This window comes from Orcinus orca, chromosome 10 (genome assembly GCF_937001465.1).
Source record: "Orcinus orca chromosome 10, mOrcOrc1.1, whole genome shotgun sequence".
In the NCBI taxonomy this organism is placed as follows: Eukaryota; Metazoa; Chordata; class Mammalia; order Artiodactyla; family Delphinidae; genus Orcinus; species Orcinus orca.
Window position 1 is genome coordinate 105,141,288 of NC_064568.1, and position 18,731 is coordinate 105,160,018.

At 52.4% G+C, this 18,731-nt stretch overlaps 1 protein-coding gene and 1 long non-coding RNA gene across 2 annotated transcripts in view; one reads left to right on the top strand and one right to left on the bottom strand.

Moving 5' to 3' along the window:
* Positions 1-2,787: 2,787 nt before the first annotated feature.
* On the bottom strand, positions 2,788-5,547 carry FOXQ1 (forkhead box Q1). The gene has a single exon (XM_033408052.2). The coding sequence runs from the start codon at positions 4,748-4,750 to the stop codon at positions 3,623-3,625; it is 1,128 nt and encodes a 375-aa protein (XP_033263943.2). The 5' UTR covers positions 4,751-5,547; the 3' UTR covers positions 2,788-3,622.
* Positions 5,548-6,721: 1,174 nt separating this feature from the next.
* Positions 6,722-18,731, top strand: part of LOC117197084 (uncharacterized) — a 149,462-nt gene continuing 137,452 nt past the window's right edge. The window contains exon 1 of the long non-coding RNA XR_007479489.1: positions 6,722-18,614. This is a non-coding gene — a long non-coding RNA (uncharacterized LOC117197084). The remainder of the gene's footprint in view (positions 18,615-18,731) is intronic.

An 18,731-nucleotide genomic window follows, 5' to 3' on the forward strand; every position in this document is an offset into this window, starting at 1 on the left:
GTCAATGAGTCATCTGTGTACTTGTGTGTGAACACCATTCCCCGAGAAAGGAAAGCCACGTCTGTGACTGTGTGGCAGTGGAACAGGGTGGCCTGAGGACTCTCCTTAGGCTGCTGCCCGCCGCCGGCCTGCGGAGCACCCCCCAGCACCATGAGACCGGTCTCCCCTGCCAGGGGGAGACTCTCTCTGTTTCTCTTCTTTTCTGCACACTCCACGTGGAACCGAGAAGCTGGAGGGAGCCCGCGTGAGGCTGTGAGCCGGGAGCCCAGGGCCTGGAGTGGCCGTCTCCAGGGGTGGCCAAGTCCCTGCAGGGGTGGCAGGGCCGGGGCCACCGCCAGGGCCAGGGCCCTGCTTCCCGTATTTGGGAGACTCCTCCTCCCTCTCAGGACGCGGTTTGCTGCTCAGGTTCTCAGCCCCCAAAGGCCGCAGACCGGCTCCTGGTCGCTTGGGGCCTGGCCGGGCACTGGGGCATGTCTGGGCCCTGCAGGCCGAGGCTCCAGGAAGGGGCGTGTGTGTGCGTTTCTCTCTCAGGCCACCGCCTTCCGGGGATCGGGGGTCAGGAAAGGGGACTGCAAAGCACCCGGGGGCTGGGGGGCTCTTTGAAAACTGACCCAGGGCACCCTGGCTCACGGCCCAGACTCCCAGGTATCAAAGGGCGTTGCCCAAACCAAACACACCCGCCCTCACCCCGCGGTCCCGAGCCCCCTACTCGGCCTAGGGTCAGCTGCCCGCGGCAGCCTGGTGTTTGCACAGGTGGGCCTTGGCCCCTGGGCCTGGAGGCTGGGGAGAGGGGTGAGGCAGGTTAGGGGATGGGGTGGGCTGGGGGAAGGGGATGGGCTGGAGGAGAGGGGAGGGGGTGGGCTGGGGCCGGGGGAGGGTCCTGGGCGGGGGAAGGGGGAGGGGATGGGCTGGGGCCGGGGGAGGGTCCTGGGCGGGGAAGGGGGAGGGGAATGGGCAGGCGCTGGGAGAGGGGCAGGCCCTGCCCTTTGCCCACCAGAGCTCGGAGGAGGAACCGGATTTTCTGGGCGGATGCAGGAAGGGTGGACCTCGGCCGGGTCTCTCAGGGGACCTGCCGCAAGGAGGCCGAAGCTCCCAGGGCTGGGGCTGCGGAGCAGCGGCGGGACCCCGACCCTCCGTCGCCTCCTGCCTGGGTCCACCGGGAATGATGGCCGCTCGGTCGTGGGAGCTGGAGCTCGGCAGTGGTCGTGGCGCCGGACCGGGGCGCAAAGGTCCCGTGAACCTGGCCTTTCTCTAAAAAACCTGGTGGTCCCTGGTGACACGGCGAAGGGGACCCCTCACTCACCTGAAGTCCGGAGTGTTCATTAGGAAGGAAGGCCCTCTGAGGGGAGGGGAGAAGAACTGTGATTGAGAAAACATCCTTTTTTACGTTGCTGTTTCTGTCCATTTGCAGAACTGTCCCGGTGTGTCGATTTAGAAATGAAAACAGTGGGGTTACAAACCCGACGTGGAGGTAGGCGGCAACTGGCCTCTGGAGGGGGCAGAGTCGGAGGGGAGGGTCAGTCCGCGGGAGTCAGTGATGGGGGCGGGGGCTCCCCAGGCGTTGGGTGTGGCGTCAGGAGCGCAAAGAACTGAGCGAAGGGATCCCCACCATTTCAACCCGCTGAGCCTGGACCACCGCTCCCCTCCCCCCGCCCCCCGCTTCAGTTTTATTTTCTAATTATTGGTCGTGTGGGTGCAAATCTCTGCTTAAATGGGTGCTTTTTGTCATAATTCAACCCTGTTATTATCCCTCTTCATGACTACTAAGTAGATATAACCAGATCGGTCAAGACTTGTTTCTTGTTAACTAGACTTAGGGATGGGCTTTTTTTCCCTCCCATTCCTGCCAAAACACAGCATCCTGAAATGAACTCCACTTTCTTTCCCCACTTCACCATACGTAGACCCCAAATCATCCTCTTGTCTTGGATAAGACGCCATCTGCCCGGAGGCAGGAACAACAATGGGGCCAGCACTTAACAGCCTCTGACTTTTTCCGTCTTTGTATTACTTTTCGAAGACTGCAATCCATGAATTGTTAGCGCTCTATTGCCTTTGAATTTGAGGAACCGATGTGCACACTGCTTTCTGGTACTTCTGCTGATGGAAACCTTTCGTTTTTAATATGGGTAATCATCTCTGCCCCATAGGAGGTGGCCTCTCTCCTCAGATCACAACTGAAATAGGCCTGGCAGCCCCACCTCTACAAACCTTACCTCCTACAAAAGGAGAGAGTGACAAATTACTACTGATGGGTTCACACCCGGGTGGACTAGGCATGCCTAAAAAGGTGGTTTTGTTTTGACAAAAAAAGACTTTCGAATTGCTCTTAAAACTGCCCTGAAGAAATCTTCAGTGTGTTAAGCAAGTCCCTCGCCAAGATGGTTTCCAGCTTTTTGAGCAGATGATCAGAAGAACCACTGTACCTGACAATGTCTGCTCGATGCTAAGGCTGTTAATAGCTGAACTTGTCTACTAAAGGATTCTTGGGGAAGAGGGGCCCACACCTTATCTTGCTCTAGTAACTATTAAGTGAATTCTTAGAGAGGTCACTGGTTTGATGTTTAAGAAATCCCACTGATGGACGTTCCACCCTGGAGAATTGTACAGCAATTTGTCAGGTAAGGAAACCTGCAGCCTCTACCTTCACTGAATTATTCAGGAAAATATTTGGTACTCCACAGGGAGTTTCTTAAGAGTCAAACCCGAACCCATTTGGAGGTGGGGGGCGGCGGGTAGGGTGTAAAAAGCTCTCCACCTCCAGCCCATCACCACAAAATGCTGAAGTCGATTGTGAGTTTTATTAAAAAATAAGCACTATGCCTGGCTTTCATAACATTCATACATGAACACGTACACAGACACAAATAAAATAATATTAAAAATAAAAATCACACTTGCTTTCACGTGGCAGTGGTCCTGGCACCCCACATGCACAATGTTAACTTGTCCTTGGAAGAAACCGTTTGGCCCAAGGAGACCACAGTTATGAGAGAACCCAACCGCGAATAAAGCCGTAACCGTTGCCTGCAACATTTTCAATTTGGGTTTCAAAAATATATAAATAATTTAACTACAAATCCCAACAATATATATATATTTTTCATTTTTGGCACAGTGAGACGTGGGTCAAGAGCAGAGGCATGGCTGTAACTCCTCTGGCCCCTTCCGCCCTCAGCCACACCTGTAGAAGCCACACGCTTGCAAGGAGCGGGGCCGCTACCCCCGCAGTAGTCGTATCATGTATCCCATGGAATGGTTCCCTGACGTGCTTTTTTGTTTTTGTTTTGCTTTTTAAGGGACAAATCACTGGACGGTGCAACGAAAACAGGAGGAACAAGGCGGAGCCTGGACACTAGGAAGGGAGAAGTCTCCGTGGAGGGGGCAGGGACAGGCTTGGTCAAGAAACGAGACCGTTGTGAAGCGCTGCTTTGCTCCGCTGTGACGTTAGTTATAAAGGACGAAGGGAAATGTCCGGGACGGCGTTGGGACACTGGCGTCGGAAGGCGTTAGCTCTAAGGCACATTTGGTGTAGATGTTTTCTTTGACGGTCTCCGTTCTCTGGGTGGAAAGCTCACCCCCACCCTTCCCGAGCCCGCGTTCCCGGCCGGCTCCGTCGCGCTCAGGCGAGGAGCGTCTCGGGCGGGCCGGGCAGGTGCGGGCCCGGCGCGCGGGCCGAGGCCACGTGCAGGGCGTCGGGCAGCCGCACGGGGCAGTACAGGTGCGCGCAGGCGGCCGGGCCCCGGAGCGGCTTGGCGGGGGCCGGGCCCGGGGCCGCCAGGGGCGCGAGCAGGAGGGGCGGCGCCTCGGCCCCGCGCGCGCCCAGCCGCGGCGGCTCGGCCGCGCCGAACGCGCCGAGTGGCAGCAGGGCCGCGGCGGGCGCGCCCGGAAGCAGCGCGGGATAGGCGGGCGGCAGCGGGCAGGGCGCCGCGCCCCACGGCGGGCGCGTCCCGGGGCCTGCGTCCCCGGAGCGGCGGCTGCGGAAGGGCTTGCTGAGGATGCTGTCGATGGCGAAGGGGCCGGAGAACCTGCCCGCCGGACTGGCGCGCCCCTCGGGCCGAGCGGGCGAGCGCGCGCGGGGCGTGGCCGGCGCCGGGGCGGCGGGCGCGGGCGGCGGAGGCGCGGCGTCCGGCGGCCGCGGCCCGGGGCCTGGGGCCGTCGCCCGGTGGCTGAGGCGCTTGCGGCGGCGGCGGAAGACCCCGTCGGCGAAGGTGTACTCGCTGCTGGGGTTAAGCATCCAGTAGTTGTCCTTGCCCCAGGGCCGCGAAGGGTCGCGCAGCACCTTGACGAAGCAGTCGTTGAGCGAGAGGTTGTGACGCACGGAGTTGCGCCAGCCGGTGTAGCTGCCGCGGAAGAACGGGAACTTGCCCATGAGGTACTCGTTGATCTCAGCCAGCGTCAGGCGCCCGCCAGCCGAGTCGCGGATGGCCATGGCGATGAGCGCGATGTACGAGTACGGGGGCTTGGGCCGCCGCGTGTACGGCTTGCCGCGCGCGCCCGCGCCGCCGCCCGCGCCCCCCGCCGCCGCCGCGCCCGGCCCTCCGCCCGCGCTCCGCTCGCCGTGGCCCGCCAGCGCCACGGCGCTGCCGCCCGCCGCCGGGCTGTTGGCCGCGCAGTCCCCGTCCGAACCCAGGGAGTCATCGCCCGCGGCCGACAGCGGAGACTGCGCGTCGCGGCCGCCCGCCCCCTCCAGGTCACTCCCCGGCTTGTCCCCGAGGCCCTCGCGGGGCCCGAACACCTCCAGCTTCATGCCCGCGCCCGTCCCCGCCCGGCGCGTACCCTTTTCCTCCGCTTGGTCCTGGGCAGCGGGTGCCGGGGGCGGGGTGGCGATCCTGGGCCGGGGTCCTGGCCTCTCTTTCCCGGAGCTCACCTTCCTCTTGGAGAGACAGTCGCTTTCCGGACAGCAGTCCCCTTCCACTGGAATTTTTCTTTGGAGGGGTTTTGCTTATTGGGTGAACCGAGAGGGGCGGAGAGGAAGCAGTTGGGGGGGGGAGCCTGTTGCCTTCAGTTCGAGGAGTGGAGACTTCGGGGGAGGCGTGTAGGGCCGCGGTTCCAGCCTCGGGTGCCCGAGCGCGCGGGGCTTGGAGTTCCTGTTGGAGGAGGAAGCGTGCGCATCTGCTTTCCGTTCCCGAGACGGGGGTTTCTTCTCTGCAAGTCCCCGGTCCCGGGCAGGCGTCCTCGCGGGTCGAGACGGTGCCGGCTGCTGTGCGTGCCACCCACGCCGGGAGGGAGGGTCCGGTCTTCAGGCTCTAGCGCCCACGGAGCAGAGTTCCCGAGGCCGTGGCGCCTGCAACCGCCTTTCCGCCCCCGGTCTCCGGAGCAGCATCTCCACGCCGGCCAGCCGCAGCTCCGTCTCGCCTCCACCTTCGGCCCGGCCCAATATAACCCCGCGGCGCCCCGCGGGGGCGGGGCCTGGGCGCAAACCGAGAGGGGTGGGGAGCGAGGTGGCCCAGGTGGCCGCAGCTCCGGAGCAGGCGCGCACCAGGCGGGGGCCACGCGGCGGCGCGGCAGCAGGTTGTTTGTTTTGGGTCCGCTCGGCCCCGCCCTCCGCCTCCCGCCAATGGGAAGCGCGCGCGCGGCAGCGGTGCGCGCGTGCGCGCGCGACTGTGCGTGTCCGCGAGTCCGCCCGCCCGGGAGGGGCCCCTGCGCCCTGGAGCTCACGGAAGCGATTTGGGCAAGTGGGCACGGCCGGGGGGCTCCTGTAGGGGCACCTGGCGGGGTTGGGGCCCGCGGCCTCCCTCAGCTACACGCGGTGTGTTGGCTTCTCTGGGGGTTAAAACGATGCTGCTTCCTAGTGCCAACCCCTCTCGTCGCGGCCGGGGGCGGGGGACGCACAGCGGAGAACGCTCAGGACACACTCTGCAGTGACCGATCACCGGAGCCGCATGGTGTGTCCTTCTTGGGACTTCACTTTGAGGACCGTCTCTGTCTTGTTTCCTTCTTTAGTGAATAAACTAGTGGACTTGAAATTGGTTACGCTTTCTGAGATGACCTTGACTCGCTCCCATGTTGGCCTCAGATTTTCTTTTGTCTTCCTTTGCCTCTTCTTTTACGTGGCTGGTGGCCCCTGCGAGGAGCGGCGGGTCCCCGTCGCCCGCGCTGTGCGGTTCTGCCTGCGCGGCTCCCACCCCCGGGAGGGCGGTTCCGGAGGGCGAGGGCGGGCGGAGTCCTCCTCCGGGACGTTCGCTGTGGTTTCTGTGGCACCGGCGACTGACCGTGGGGGGACAGGGCCATCTCTCCGCGGCGGGACGTCGGGGCCTTACGCCCAAGTGGCGTGGTGCTCCCGGGAGGGGTGCCCGCCCCCGCGAGGGCGCATTTCTAACCCGCTGCCCTTCCACGCCGAGGTTTCGTCCTTTTCCGGCCTTTGTTGCAAATAGCTACGGAGATGCGAGTAGGCGGGACCCCCGCCCCCGATGTTTATTTTATTACTTTCCACCATTTGTGCAGAAAACGTACACAGCCCTGTCTTATCTTCATTCAGGCAGTTTTAAAGGCATTCAGCATGGGGCCCGAAAAATGACGGGCCCATCGAGGGCTCTGTTGTTTTTGGTGTTGGAGGAAAAGCTCTCGTTTGCAGAGTTCAGACTGACTTTCTTGCGTGCCTGCGCGAGTGGGGAGCGGGCGGGGAATAGCTTTCTTCCGGAGCCAGCCGACCCAGAGGGCTCAGCTCGGGGCCGGGGAGTTTGTGGTCCCCAGGACCTAGAGCGGGCAGTGGGCCGGGACAAGAAAGCCGCCAGGTAAAGAGCCAGGGTAAAAGCCATTCAGAGTGAGTGCTGTCCTCGTATGACCTCTGGGGGCAGGCGGACGAAGGCTTGCTTTTTGCGGGAGATAGGCCGGCAGGTTGAGGTGTGGGCCAGGTTGGCCGCTGACACACTCCACGGCCTGGGTGGCACGGGGACAGCTCCATCTTAGAGACACCTACGTGAGCAGCCCTGCAGGCCCGGCCACCCGGCCGCCACACCGCTGCCCCCAAGCAGCCCAGCGCCTCTGCTTTGCACCAGCACTCACCTGGCGGGCAGTTCCCTCCCCGCCTCCTTCCCCATCCGCAGCCCCGCCTATCTTGGGATCGCCTTCCAGGCCCCGAAGCCGTGCTCAGGGCCCTCGGGTTAGTCTGGGAAGTGCTAGTGAGCTGGGCGTGTTGACGGGGATTTTGTTCAGAGAAGAGAGAAGAGGATCGCGCTCCCCGGCCCGTTGCCACTCACATGTGACTATGTGACCCCGGGGCTGCATTCCTCCCTCCTCCGCCTGTAAAATGACGCCCGTGAGGCGGGACTCCTGCGCCAGATAGGTTTTTGGCACGGCTCCTTTCTCGGGGTGAATTACAGCAGCTGCATTTCCGCCGCTGGGGACTTGGAGGGGTCCTTGGGTGAATTTTCAGCGCCCCGAGAGAGTCCTGCCCCTCCCCTCGGCTCTGCTCCAGGCTGCTCGAGCCTGGCCTGCTGAGAGGGGTGCACTGATGTGTGGTTGCTCTCCTTGCCTTTCCCCTACTGCGGAGTCCCCGCCAGGGAAGTAGACCCCCTCTGCCCGCGGCAGCAAGCTGTCCTTCCCCCATCCCAGCATCCTGGTGGGGAAGGACCAGCCAGGCACTCCTGGGGGGCGGGCCTTCCCTTGCCTGGGGCTGGGTCACTGGTGGGCCGCAGGCTGCAGGTTTCGGGGGAAGGGGGTGGCGTGGAGGTGAGAAAATTATCACCAAGAAAACCTTTTCTATTTTCAGAGTGACTTAGAACTTTGGGAGGTGGGGAGTGGGCTTTGGAAAGGAAGACCCCACTGAGAATGGGGGCCAGTGGGCCACCTGGAAGGTTAAAAAGACCCCCAGGCGCTAAAATGCAGGCCCGCAGTAGGCCAGGAGTTGTCTTTTTTTGTCACTGCTGTGTCCCCAGTCCTTGCCTTGAGAAGGACACGTCATGAACTCTGTGCCATTCACTGAGGAAAAATGCATTTGTGTTCAGTTTCCCTTGTGATTGACTTTGCTCTGTTACCTTTAACTGTTCTTTCACACCCAGGAAGTCCTTCCCCTGCTGCAGATATAAGAAAACAGAAACGGATGGAGAAGGGCATCCCTCCTCTGCATCTCTGTCCACGATGCCCTCGACACCAGTGCAGGTTACGGGCTCAGACACTGCAGACATTTCACGTGCGGTATTTTGTTAGTTCACAAATTCCCTAGAAATGCTTGGAGATTTCTGCTCCCTAATTCTCTGTCCTTCGGGGATCTATCCTTGATGGGTTAATGGTAAATGCCTGTAGGTGGAGCCTGACCAGGGTGGAAGACTTTCGTTCATTTATTCCTTTGCCCTTTAATTTCTGTGGCGATAAGGGAATAAACTGGCACGGGATGAGTTCACGTTTCAGTGATGGGCTGGGCGCCCTGAAGTGGTTTAAGGCAATGGAAGATAATGCTTACATCTCCAGACACCAGGAGCGATAGCTTGACTGGAAACTGCAGATTCAGAGCTTGCTGTAATCTGACGGTGCCTCACGGCCCCAGTGCCTAAGCCTTGATGTGTAACTCCTAGAATGCCTGAGCGTGCTTGGTCCACTGGGACCTGACTCCCAGTGGAAACATGGGTGGCTGGCTCCGGGGGATTAGGAGTGCACAGAGCCTCCTGGCGCCAAGGGAACCAGGGAATCACGTCCCTCACACTCTCCCACCCCAACCCCCCGACACGTGGAACCAGCCGTGAGCTTCCGGCCAGGTTACCCTCTGCCAGGAGCCACCGTTGGCCCCTGGGTCTGAAGAGAAGGTGGACTTAAAATTGCCTTCCCTGGGGACCTGGGCCTCTGGAGAGGTCTACCCTATAATGGTGTTAGAGCAGCTCTTGTTGTGAGCCCCAGGCCACGGACATGGCTTTGATCTAAGCTCTGTCGCTTGGGAAGCAGAGGGGGCTGAAGGTCGGGGGGCCTGAGGTCCTCTCCAGGGCTCAAGCCCAGCTTCCTGTACACCCCGTTCTCACAGTGAAAAAATGGGAGGGGAGGGAGCGCTTTGCACTTGGCTGTAGCCGAGGCGCCCTCGGCCTGTCCGCTCCTGTGCACACGGGCCCCTGGGAAGAACCTGCGGGATGAGGGGGGCGCAGATCCAGCCCCGCTGTGTGCGCATCGTGTCACAGACCTGGCCTTGCTGGTTTGCACTCTGCCACTTCTGTCCCTGAAGTTCCTCTTGGTCCTCAGCTGGGAACACGGTTTAAGCAAGGAACCCAGCATCTGTCCAGGCGTGGTCCACAAGGGGCAAACCCAAGGGCCGCGCTTGAAGATTCTTTGGAGAATCCAGGGGTCACAACCAGAAGAAACCCCCTGTGAGCTCCACCGAGCTGTGGGAGCTCCCTCTAGGCCGTGGGTCCTGGGCGTGGGGAGGGGCCGGGGGTCGGCACAGTGATGGTGGAGAGGAGAGGAAGGGTCCGGAGACAGGGATGGGAAGGGCGGAGGGGAGGGGGCGTGAGGATATGGGGGGACCAGCCCCAGCACGTGCTGGGGGGTTAGAGGTCAGGGAGAAAGCTGCCTGCTCTGAAGTTCACAATAAACCCTGCGCCAGGTAGGGCATATTATCAAAGAAGGAAAGAAAGCCCGGGGTAATTTATCACAGTAAGGTGAGAGCTTTGATGCTGGGGTCAGAGCCGTCCTCAGAGCTGACCACGTCCAAGGAACCCTCCTGGTCCAGCTTTAGTTCAGTTTCCCTTTTACCTGAAGTGCTTTAATTTGGAAGTTTTAAAAGCAGGGCAAGAAAAACTGAGCCTCCCTTTGCAGTGAATTATCCAGTCCTGTCTTTTAAACGTTGAGACGGTCGCGTCCTATAGTAAATTAAAGATCAGACTCTCCCCGGTGTTTCTCGAAGGAAGGAGACTGTCCTTCCATGAGGAGAATTGCGGTGGGCGGGCCCTGACTCCCAGGCCCCTGGTTCTGCTCCTTCGCCCTGCTGTCACAGGGATCTGGCGAGAGAGGGGCAGGTGGCAGACGGGACCTGCTGTGTCCTTGGAAGAAGACGACGGTGCCTGCAGGGCCCACTCAGCCCTCCCCACGGGCAGGGAAGGGTCTGTGCCACCCCTGCCTTGGCTGGCAGCCCCAGCTCTTAGACCACAGGCCAGGCTTGTGCACGGCGAGTGCGGGCAGGAGGGGCGAACTCCCCATCACCCCGGAGAAGGTGTGGTCACTTTGGACCCCGATGGGGACCTTGGAGATAGATGACCTTGGGTTTATGTCTCTGCTCTTATCAGGCAAGTCCCCAGACCTCACTTTTGTCTTTTTAACCTAGAACAAGAACTGCTGTCAGAGTTGAAACAAACATCCTGATCAGTGTTTATCAACTTACGGCCCCTCTTGTTTCATCTGTATCTCCCCCACCCCGACTTCCCACCCTCCACTAGCTTTTTATGGAGCAAATCCAAGACATCATATTTTTTCTTCCGTAATTCCGTCAATATCTTTAAAAAATATGGGCTTCTTTTAAAAAAAATAACAATGTAACCCCATCACCATTGTCAAACATTGAAAAATTGCCAATATTTCCATAATGTTACCAAATATCATCATAATTAAATTTTCCCAGTGCTTTCATTTTTAATAAATAGTTTAATTAATCCAGGGTTCAAATAAGGTCCTCTTGCGTTAGATTGATAAGTCTTCTAAGTTTCTTGAATCTATAGATCTTTTTTCCCTGGTTTTAATTTAATTGTTAAATAAGCAGGTTGTCTGTCCCGTAGAAATTTCCTATAATTTGGATTTTGCTGATGACGTCCTGTCGGTTAGCACCGTCTTCTGCCTGCTGTGTTTCCGGTGAATTGACAGATCTAGAGGCTTGACCATGCTCACTTTTGATGTTGTTTTCAAGAATACTGATGATGTTGTGGGTTTCTGTCAGGAGGCTCATTATGACAGGGTGTTGCTCTTCTTGTGACTTAAGACTAATCAGTGAATTCAAACGTGAGCTTGACTCATCCACTTCAAAGCTCCCCATTAGCTTCTCACCTCCTGGTCTTTGCAGCCGTTGCTGACAAGTGCCCTGACAAGTGCCCGTCACCATCAGGGGTGGCAAGATGGCGACATTCTCTCCTTTATTTACAAGCTCTAAACGTATTTGAAGAAAAACCATTCCTCATCAGCTCTTTGTCACTTGGAAATACCGTCTGTGCAGAAAAGAAGGTTAAATGCCTGATTCCTTTTATTTACTTCTTTTCAAATAATTTGATAGTTCTTCTAGAATCCGTCAAAAGACACACACACATCTATATAAATATCATAGTTAACAAATAGGTCTTTCACATATATGACTTGTTTAAATCCATTCATAGCTTCCTAGACTTCTACTATGACAAGATATTCCAGACTCATTTTCTACTTCCTGCCTCATACCTGGAGTTACCTGTTTATCCAAAGTATCCCTGGTTCTTTATACATAGAAATAGTACTGAGGGACCAAAGTCTGAGATCTAGACCTGTTCATTGCTCCTGGGTTGGTCATTGTTTCCAGGACTTTACAATGGACAGTACTAGGGAAAAAATTTTCTTAAACTATATGCTATTTCCAATTCCACTATGGAATTGCAAGGTTTTCACTTAGGGTTTTTAAATTTTTGTGTCTATATCTATTTTCTCTTATGCTGAATATCACAACGACATAGCTACTCATTGGCTTTATCATTCCTGTGTGTGTCTCTCTACCTATTCCTGTTTCAGAATGTCACTTTCAATTTTTATTATTAACATTGTGATCGCTGAAAACAATGAGTTTTTTTAAATTTTTTTAACATCTTTATTGGAGTATAATTGCTTTACAGTGGTGTGTTAGTTTCTGCTTTATAACAAAGTGAATCAGCTAAACATATACATATATCCCTATATCTCCGCCCTCTTGCGTCTCCATCCCACCCTCCCTATCCCACGCCTCTAGGTGGTCACAAAGCACCAAGCTGATCTCCCTGTGCTATGCGGCTGCTTCCCACTAGCTATCTATTTTGTCCTTCCCCTAGGTTCTTCAGACGATGTTTTTTTTTTTAGATTTGATATATATGTGTTAGCATACAGTATTTATTTTTCTCTTTCTGACTTACTTCACTCTGTATGACAGACTCTAGGTCCATCCATCTCACTACAAATAACTCAATTTCATTTCTTTTGTGATCACTGAAAACAATTTGAGTTTTACTTGCTGTTTTTCTTCTCCACGGGAATACAGCTCACTAGCCACACAGTCACATTACTGAGTTTTAAAGTTACTTGAGATAACTGGACCCTTGATATCAGGTTAACATCATTTGGTGCATTTAGCTTTTTGTTTCCTTCATTGTTTTAGTTTTTTCATAATTATGTAGTACTTATCTGGCTTCAAAATCAAAGCTGTAACCTGAGTTGTATTCAGGAAAATTTAATTTTCATCCCTGCTTTTTCCACCTTGCCTTCTTCTCTACTCTGTAGGTAACCATTTGATAAAAGTTTAAAAATTACCCTTTGCATTAGTTTGCTAGGGCTGCCGTAACAGGATAACACAGACTGGGTGGCTTAAACAACAAAAATATATTTCTCATGGTTCTGGAGGCTGGACATTCAAGATCAAGGTGTCAGCAGGGCTGGTTTCTTCTGCGGCATCTCCTTGGTTTGCAGACAACATCACGGCACCATGAACTTGGCCAGTGAGAATGGAAGGTACATAATCGGTGGCATGTGTTGCGTGATGTGTAGAGGGTCCGTGTAAGGTGAGGGGCTCAATTGTTTATCCGAACATGCTGTGGTTTTAGGTGGTCTGACCATGTGCTCAGTGCCCAGAACAGTCCCATTTTCTGCTTGTTGCCCCCATGTAATTATTACAGGGTCCCCCTTCCTCTTAAAAGTGTTCCAGTTTTGGACAGTAAATTCTACGGGCACCCTAGTTTTGAAGGTCCAATAAATAACGATAAAACGGTTGGCCTCTGTGTTAAAAATGTTAGGGCTGTCGTTTTCTAGTCCTGGCTTGAAGTCTGAGCTCTGCATTATTCCCAGTTAGTTTCTTCGCAGATTCTGGTGCTAAGCCAGACTCAGCCTGTTCTAAGGTCTCCTCCATCCTTTTCGTAAATGATCCCATGAGCCTTCGACTTTGAGGTTCAGCTTTAGCTGGGAAGAGCCTTGTCCTGGTCTTTCCCAGCCTAGGCGGGTACATTCAAGAAGTGGTCAGCTGCTTTCTAATTAATTCCTCCTCCCAGGATGGAGTCTGTGCTGTTACCTGAGGTAGGCTGCATACCCGTCTGTTGGCGTACGCTGGCCCCCTGGAAAGGGTGGGCAGGATTGTATAAGGCTGCATCACAGCATGTGCAGAATTTAAACACTGGGTATAATGTCCAGAAAGTGTGCTGGCGATGCCGACCGAATCAGACTTAATCAGCGTGTTTGCTTTTGCAGCAATGAAAATAATGTGTCCTGTGTAGTGCTGACGGTAATCTGCCCTAATTCTCCCTTTTGAGTTTGGAGGATTCCTACAACTTCTCTACCAAGTTCTTCCCGAGTTATAGCAAGAGCGCCATCTCTCCATGTTACTGCTGTTTTCACACACCTCGAGTTATGTGCTTCACTTTCAGAGTCTTCCGTGTCAGCTGGTTTGCACACTGCCTTCAAGTTCACTTACAGTCTATGGGGCCGACTTTGTTCTCAGGCCAGACTGGAATCGAGCTATTCTCTGTTGAATTTATAGTGCCTAGTGCCCCAGGAATAGTGCCCAAGCTATTCTCTGTTGAATTTATAGTGCCCTACATTGTAACCGATATATAATTTCTCCATTTAAAATTCCCCATCAGGGAGTTTAGGTTATTTCTCTTCCTCCTTCCTTCTCATTTAAGCTCTTTATCTGTGAATTAGAAATCATCCTGATCGTGCTCAACAGCCAGCAGCCTAGCGCTGGTGCTACCATACTAAAGGGAATAGTGTACAAGTTACGATGGGCAGTTGCACCGAGTGGAGACTACGGGCGTCTTTAGGACGCTCAGAAGTTCCCTTCAAAATTCCACCAGACCCCCATCTAACTCCTTAATCTTAGCTAAATGAAACTGAGTATTGACTATGGAGCAATAAGAAATATTAAGACAATATTATTCTACTAGTTTTATGCCCCAGAGTATCTGCCACTCAAAATAGTTGATCAGTTTACATTTTTAAATGAATAAACACATGACATCATTCATGTGTTTAAAGCACTTCAAAAAGCTTTTTGTTATGGAAAGTTCCAAACAATTATTTTAAAAGGTAGAGAAAATAGTGTATTGCACGCCCATGTACCCAATATCCCACTTCAACAACTACCAACTGGCGGTCAATATTGTTTTATCCTTCTTCCATTCCCCTGCCACCTACATTTTTTTTTTTTTAGATGTTGGGGGTAGGAGTTTATTAATTTATTAATTTATTTTTGCTGTGTTGGGTCTTCATTTCTGTGCCAGGGCTTTCTCTAGTTGTGGCAAGCCGGGGCCACCCTTCATCGCGGTGCGCGGGCCTCTCACTATCGCGGCCTCTCTTGTTGCGGAGCACAGGCTCCAGACGCGCAGGCTCAGTAGTTGTGGCTCACGGGCCTAGTTGCTCCGCGGCATGTGGGATCCTCCCAGACCAGGGCTCGAACCCGTGTTCCCTGCATTAGCAGGCAGATTGTCAACCACTGTGCCACCAGGGAAGCCCTGCCTACATTTTTTAAAGGACAAATCTCAGATATCATATAATTTCATCTGTATTTCACTATGTACTTCTGAAGATAAGAACTCATTTAAAAATATAACATAGGGCTTCCCTGGTGGCGCAGTGGTTGAGAGTCCGCCTGCCGATGCGGGGGACATGGCTTCGTGCCCCGGTCCGGGAAAATCCCACATGCCACGGAGCAGCTGGGCCCGTGAGCCATGGCCGCGGAGCCTGCGCGTCCGGAGCCTGTGCTCCGCAACGGGAGAGGCCACAGCAGTGAGAGGCTCGCGTACTGCAAAAAAACCCCACAAAAAAACAAAAAAAAATACAAAAAATAACATAATACCATTATCATACCTACAAAATTAACAGTAATTTTTAATATCATTAAATACTCAATAGGTGTTAAATTTTCAATTATCTTGAAGATGTCATATTACTTTAAAGTCATTTTTATTGAAGTGCATTTTTCATGTAATAAAATGTACCTATATTAAGGGTGCAGTTAAATGAGTCTTGACAAATGTACATACTCCTGTAACCACCATCATAGTCAAGTTAGAGAACATTTTCACCACCACAGGAAGTTCTTTCATGCCCCCTGCATGCAATTTCACCTCCTCTTCCCAATCTCAGCCCCAGGCAACAGCTCATCTGCTTTCTTTCACATTTATATGGGCATAGAAATAGAGGAATATAGATAGATATCTATCTTCTTCTGGCCACTTAAAACATTTACTGCTAACAATTGGTTCTCAGCAATTTGATTGTGATGTTCCCCTCAATGGTTGGTGTTTATCCATCGTGTGTATCCCTGAGCTTCTTAGACCTATGGATTTGTTATTTGCATCAGAGATGGAAAATTTCCAGTCATTATTCTGCAAATAATTTGTTTTTGCCACCGGCTCTCTGTCTTCTTCTTCCTGGACTCCAGTTACATGTGTATTTGACTACTTGATGTTGTCCCACAGGTTGCTGAGTTTGTGTGTGTGTGTTTTGTCTTTTTTCCTTTCTATGTATTATTTGAATATTTTCCATTTCAACGTCTTCCTGTTCACTGACCTTTCTTTTGTAGCATCTGATCTGATGTTACAATTGTCCAATTAAATTTTCCCAACAAATAGTGTATTTTTCTTCTCTAAAAGTTCCATTTGATGCTTTTTAAAAACACTTTTCTTATGTCTCTTCATCATGTGCATGTTTTCCTTTGAGATTTAAGTATACGTATAAGAGTGCTTTAGAAGTCCTTGTCTGCTGTTTCTAACATCTCTGTCATTTATGGGTCTGTTTCTTCTGACTGATTTTCCTTCTTGTTATGGGTCATAATTAGCTGTTTTTTGCATGTCTAGTAATTTTTGATTGGATGTGGGACGTTATGAGGTTTAGGTCGTTGAGTGTTTGGGTTTTGTTTTCTTAAAGTGTTTTGGATTTTGTTTTGCTAGAAAATTAAGTTACATATTTCTGATGAATCCTTACCAGGTTTGTATTTAAGCCCTTTTTAGGGCAGTTCTAGACTAGTCTGTACTTTAGGGCTAAGTTAACCCTATTACTAAGGTGTGCCCCTCTGGCATCTCTACATATTGCTCTGGGCGCTCAAGCAGGAGTGTCCACATGGCTGGTTAGAATGTGCATCCCTCCCAGCCCTGTGAAAGCTCTGGGAACTGTTCTTTGTCCAGCCTTGTAGAAATATCCCCTATGAATGCACAGATTTGGATTCAGCCAGAGGCTCAAGGGGCCCCCATGCAGATTTCTGGAACCCTTCTTTGCACAGTTCAGTTCTCTCTGGTACGGCCTCCCTGAAGTCTGATCTGTTTCCCTCAACTCAGATGTGGAGCTCCTCTTAGATGCTCCTGTCCCTTTGCTGTTGTTTTAAATTTGCTTTCAGGCAGAAATCCAGGAGATTGTAAAGCTCAGCTTCTTTGTTTCTTTTTCTCCAGCATCAGAGTCATATTGTTGGATATCTTATGTCTAAAAACGTTTTCATTTATGTTTTGCACAATTTTCTGTTTGTTTGGGGGAGGAAAATAATCTGTACTGGTTTCTCCTTCATGGCCAGTAATTTAAGTTGTAATTTTAAAAAGCAGTTTGTATACTTGAATTGGGATTCAAATAAAATTCACACAATGTGATGGGCTGGTGTCTTTTTACCTTTTTAAATAATTAAGTCCATCCTTCACCTTCCTCGCTCTCTCTTTTTTCTTCCCTTCTCTTTTGTTGAAAACTGGGGAAGTTTGTATGTTGAGTTTCACACGTCATTCTGGATTTCACTGACTGTTCCCATGTGTCGTTTAACTTATTCCTCCATACACATTCCCTGGTAACTGGTGATTGAACTGAGAGACTCGATCAGATTCAGATTAGTTTTTTTTCAAGATGACTTTAAAGGTGTCGGTTGCTTTTCCATCAAGCGGCACATGCCTTTCTGTTGTGTTAGCAGCCACTGATGCTCAGTAACTAGACTAGAACATTTCATTTAATTTGCTGATTTATCATAGAGACTGGGCCTCAGCAAGGATGAATTTCTAGACTGGGCAAATGGGACTATTATTTCTAGCCGTGTACTTCAAAATATGAATTACAGTGACAAATTGGAGCTCCAATAAAAAGTGGAATGTTTTTAAACTTGCTCAAAGAAAAGTTGACCCATTTTTACAAAGTGGAAGGAGGCCAGCCTGAATTATATCAGTCTATACATGTGACTTTCAAAGTTGTGCTCTAATTAAAGCTGGGCTCAAGCAGTGCTGTCAGGGGGAAGACACCCTTTCTCTGCAATGAGAGGCAAGAATGACTTTTCGGATCAGTCATAAGACAAGGATGCTTCTTCGGTGCTTAAGGAACGTTAAAGCTTTTTCAAGTGTAAATTTGTTTAAATACGTCCTTTCCTGGTAGTTTGTGGGGATGACATGTTAGCTATGAACGTAGGACTTTCTAGGTGAAGTTGAATATCTGTCCTAGCTCAAATACTAGTTGACATAATACTGTTTATTTTTACAAAGCACTTTCACTATGTTCTTTCATTTCTTCTTCCTCAAGATTTTTCTCGATATTAGCAACCTAATTTTGTAAGACATGGAAACCGGAGCACAGAAGACCCGGGACTGGGAGAAGCTCGTTCAGCTCCTGGCCTCCGCTGTGGTTGACACCCTCCCCCCTGCCCCACCCCATGCCCTGGAACACAGCCGGAAGGTTCTCCAGTCTCCCCACTTGGCACTCCTGTGCAGAGGAACCAAGGCCGGCATTTCCTCGTAGCTTTTGGGACAGTGATCGCAGGTCAGGTGTGCGTGCGGTGTCTTGCTTTGAGCTTCCTTCCTCCGTGGTGTCTCGGACTCTCCGGAGCATCTTTTCAGGTGTTGGTTGATCGTCATTGGTAAGGTCGACGAGCAGAGCGTGTAGCTGTGCTCCCAGAGTGGTCCACGCCACACAGGCGGTCCGTCTGCAGCCGCCCCTGCCCTTCTGGAGCGCTCCCGGGATGACCTGTATCCTTGGTGAAGCGCGATATTGGTTTCCCAGGCTCCATGTGCTTATTTGGGGAGCATTGCCGTGTTAGTGACCTTCACCCATCACACTCCAGATACCCCTTAGAGGGTAACCTCCTCCTCTCTAAAATATTTGTTTAGTGTGGGATGTTTGGTTTCGACTTTCTGGGAAGTCCGTTTTAAAGGATGCTTCAGCTGTGTCAGCTCAGGTGTGGTGACAGCTGCTTAGCGTTGATGTGACCGACATTTTCTTCCTGCCACACTGGACCTCATATTCTCGGCCTCTTTGTCTCCTGCTCCTCAGGGAAGTAAAGTTAAACTTTATCTTCACTGTTCTTGTAGAGCTGCAGCCACCAGACATCCCAGATTTGGGCAAAAGCCCTATTTCGACTCTTCTGACTAATGGTCCACACAAATTGTTGAGATGCTGTCCGGAATTCTGTATATTTCAATGTTGAATCTGTCTCCCGGGCTGCCTCCTTGAAAGCAGAGATGGACAGAAACATCTTTTGTAAGGTCTCACCTCCTGTTGATTTGAAAACTATTGTCATTGGATCTTACCGCAGGAAATTAGTTTCCTAGTCTGGGTTACCCTGAGAGAGGCTGGCAGAGAGGCCTGTAGGCAGGCGGTTG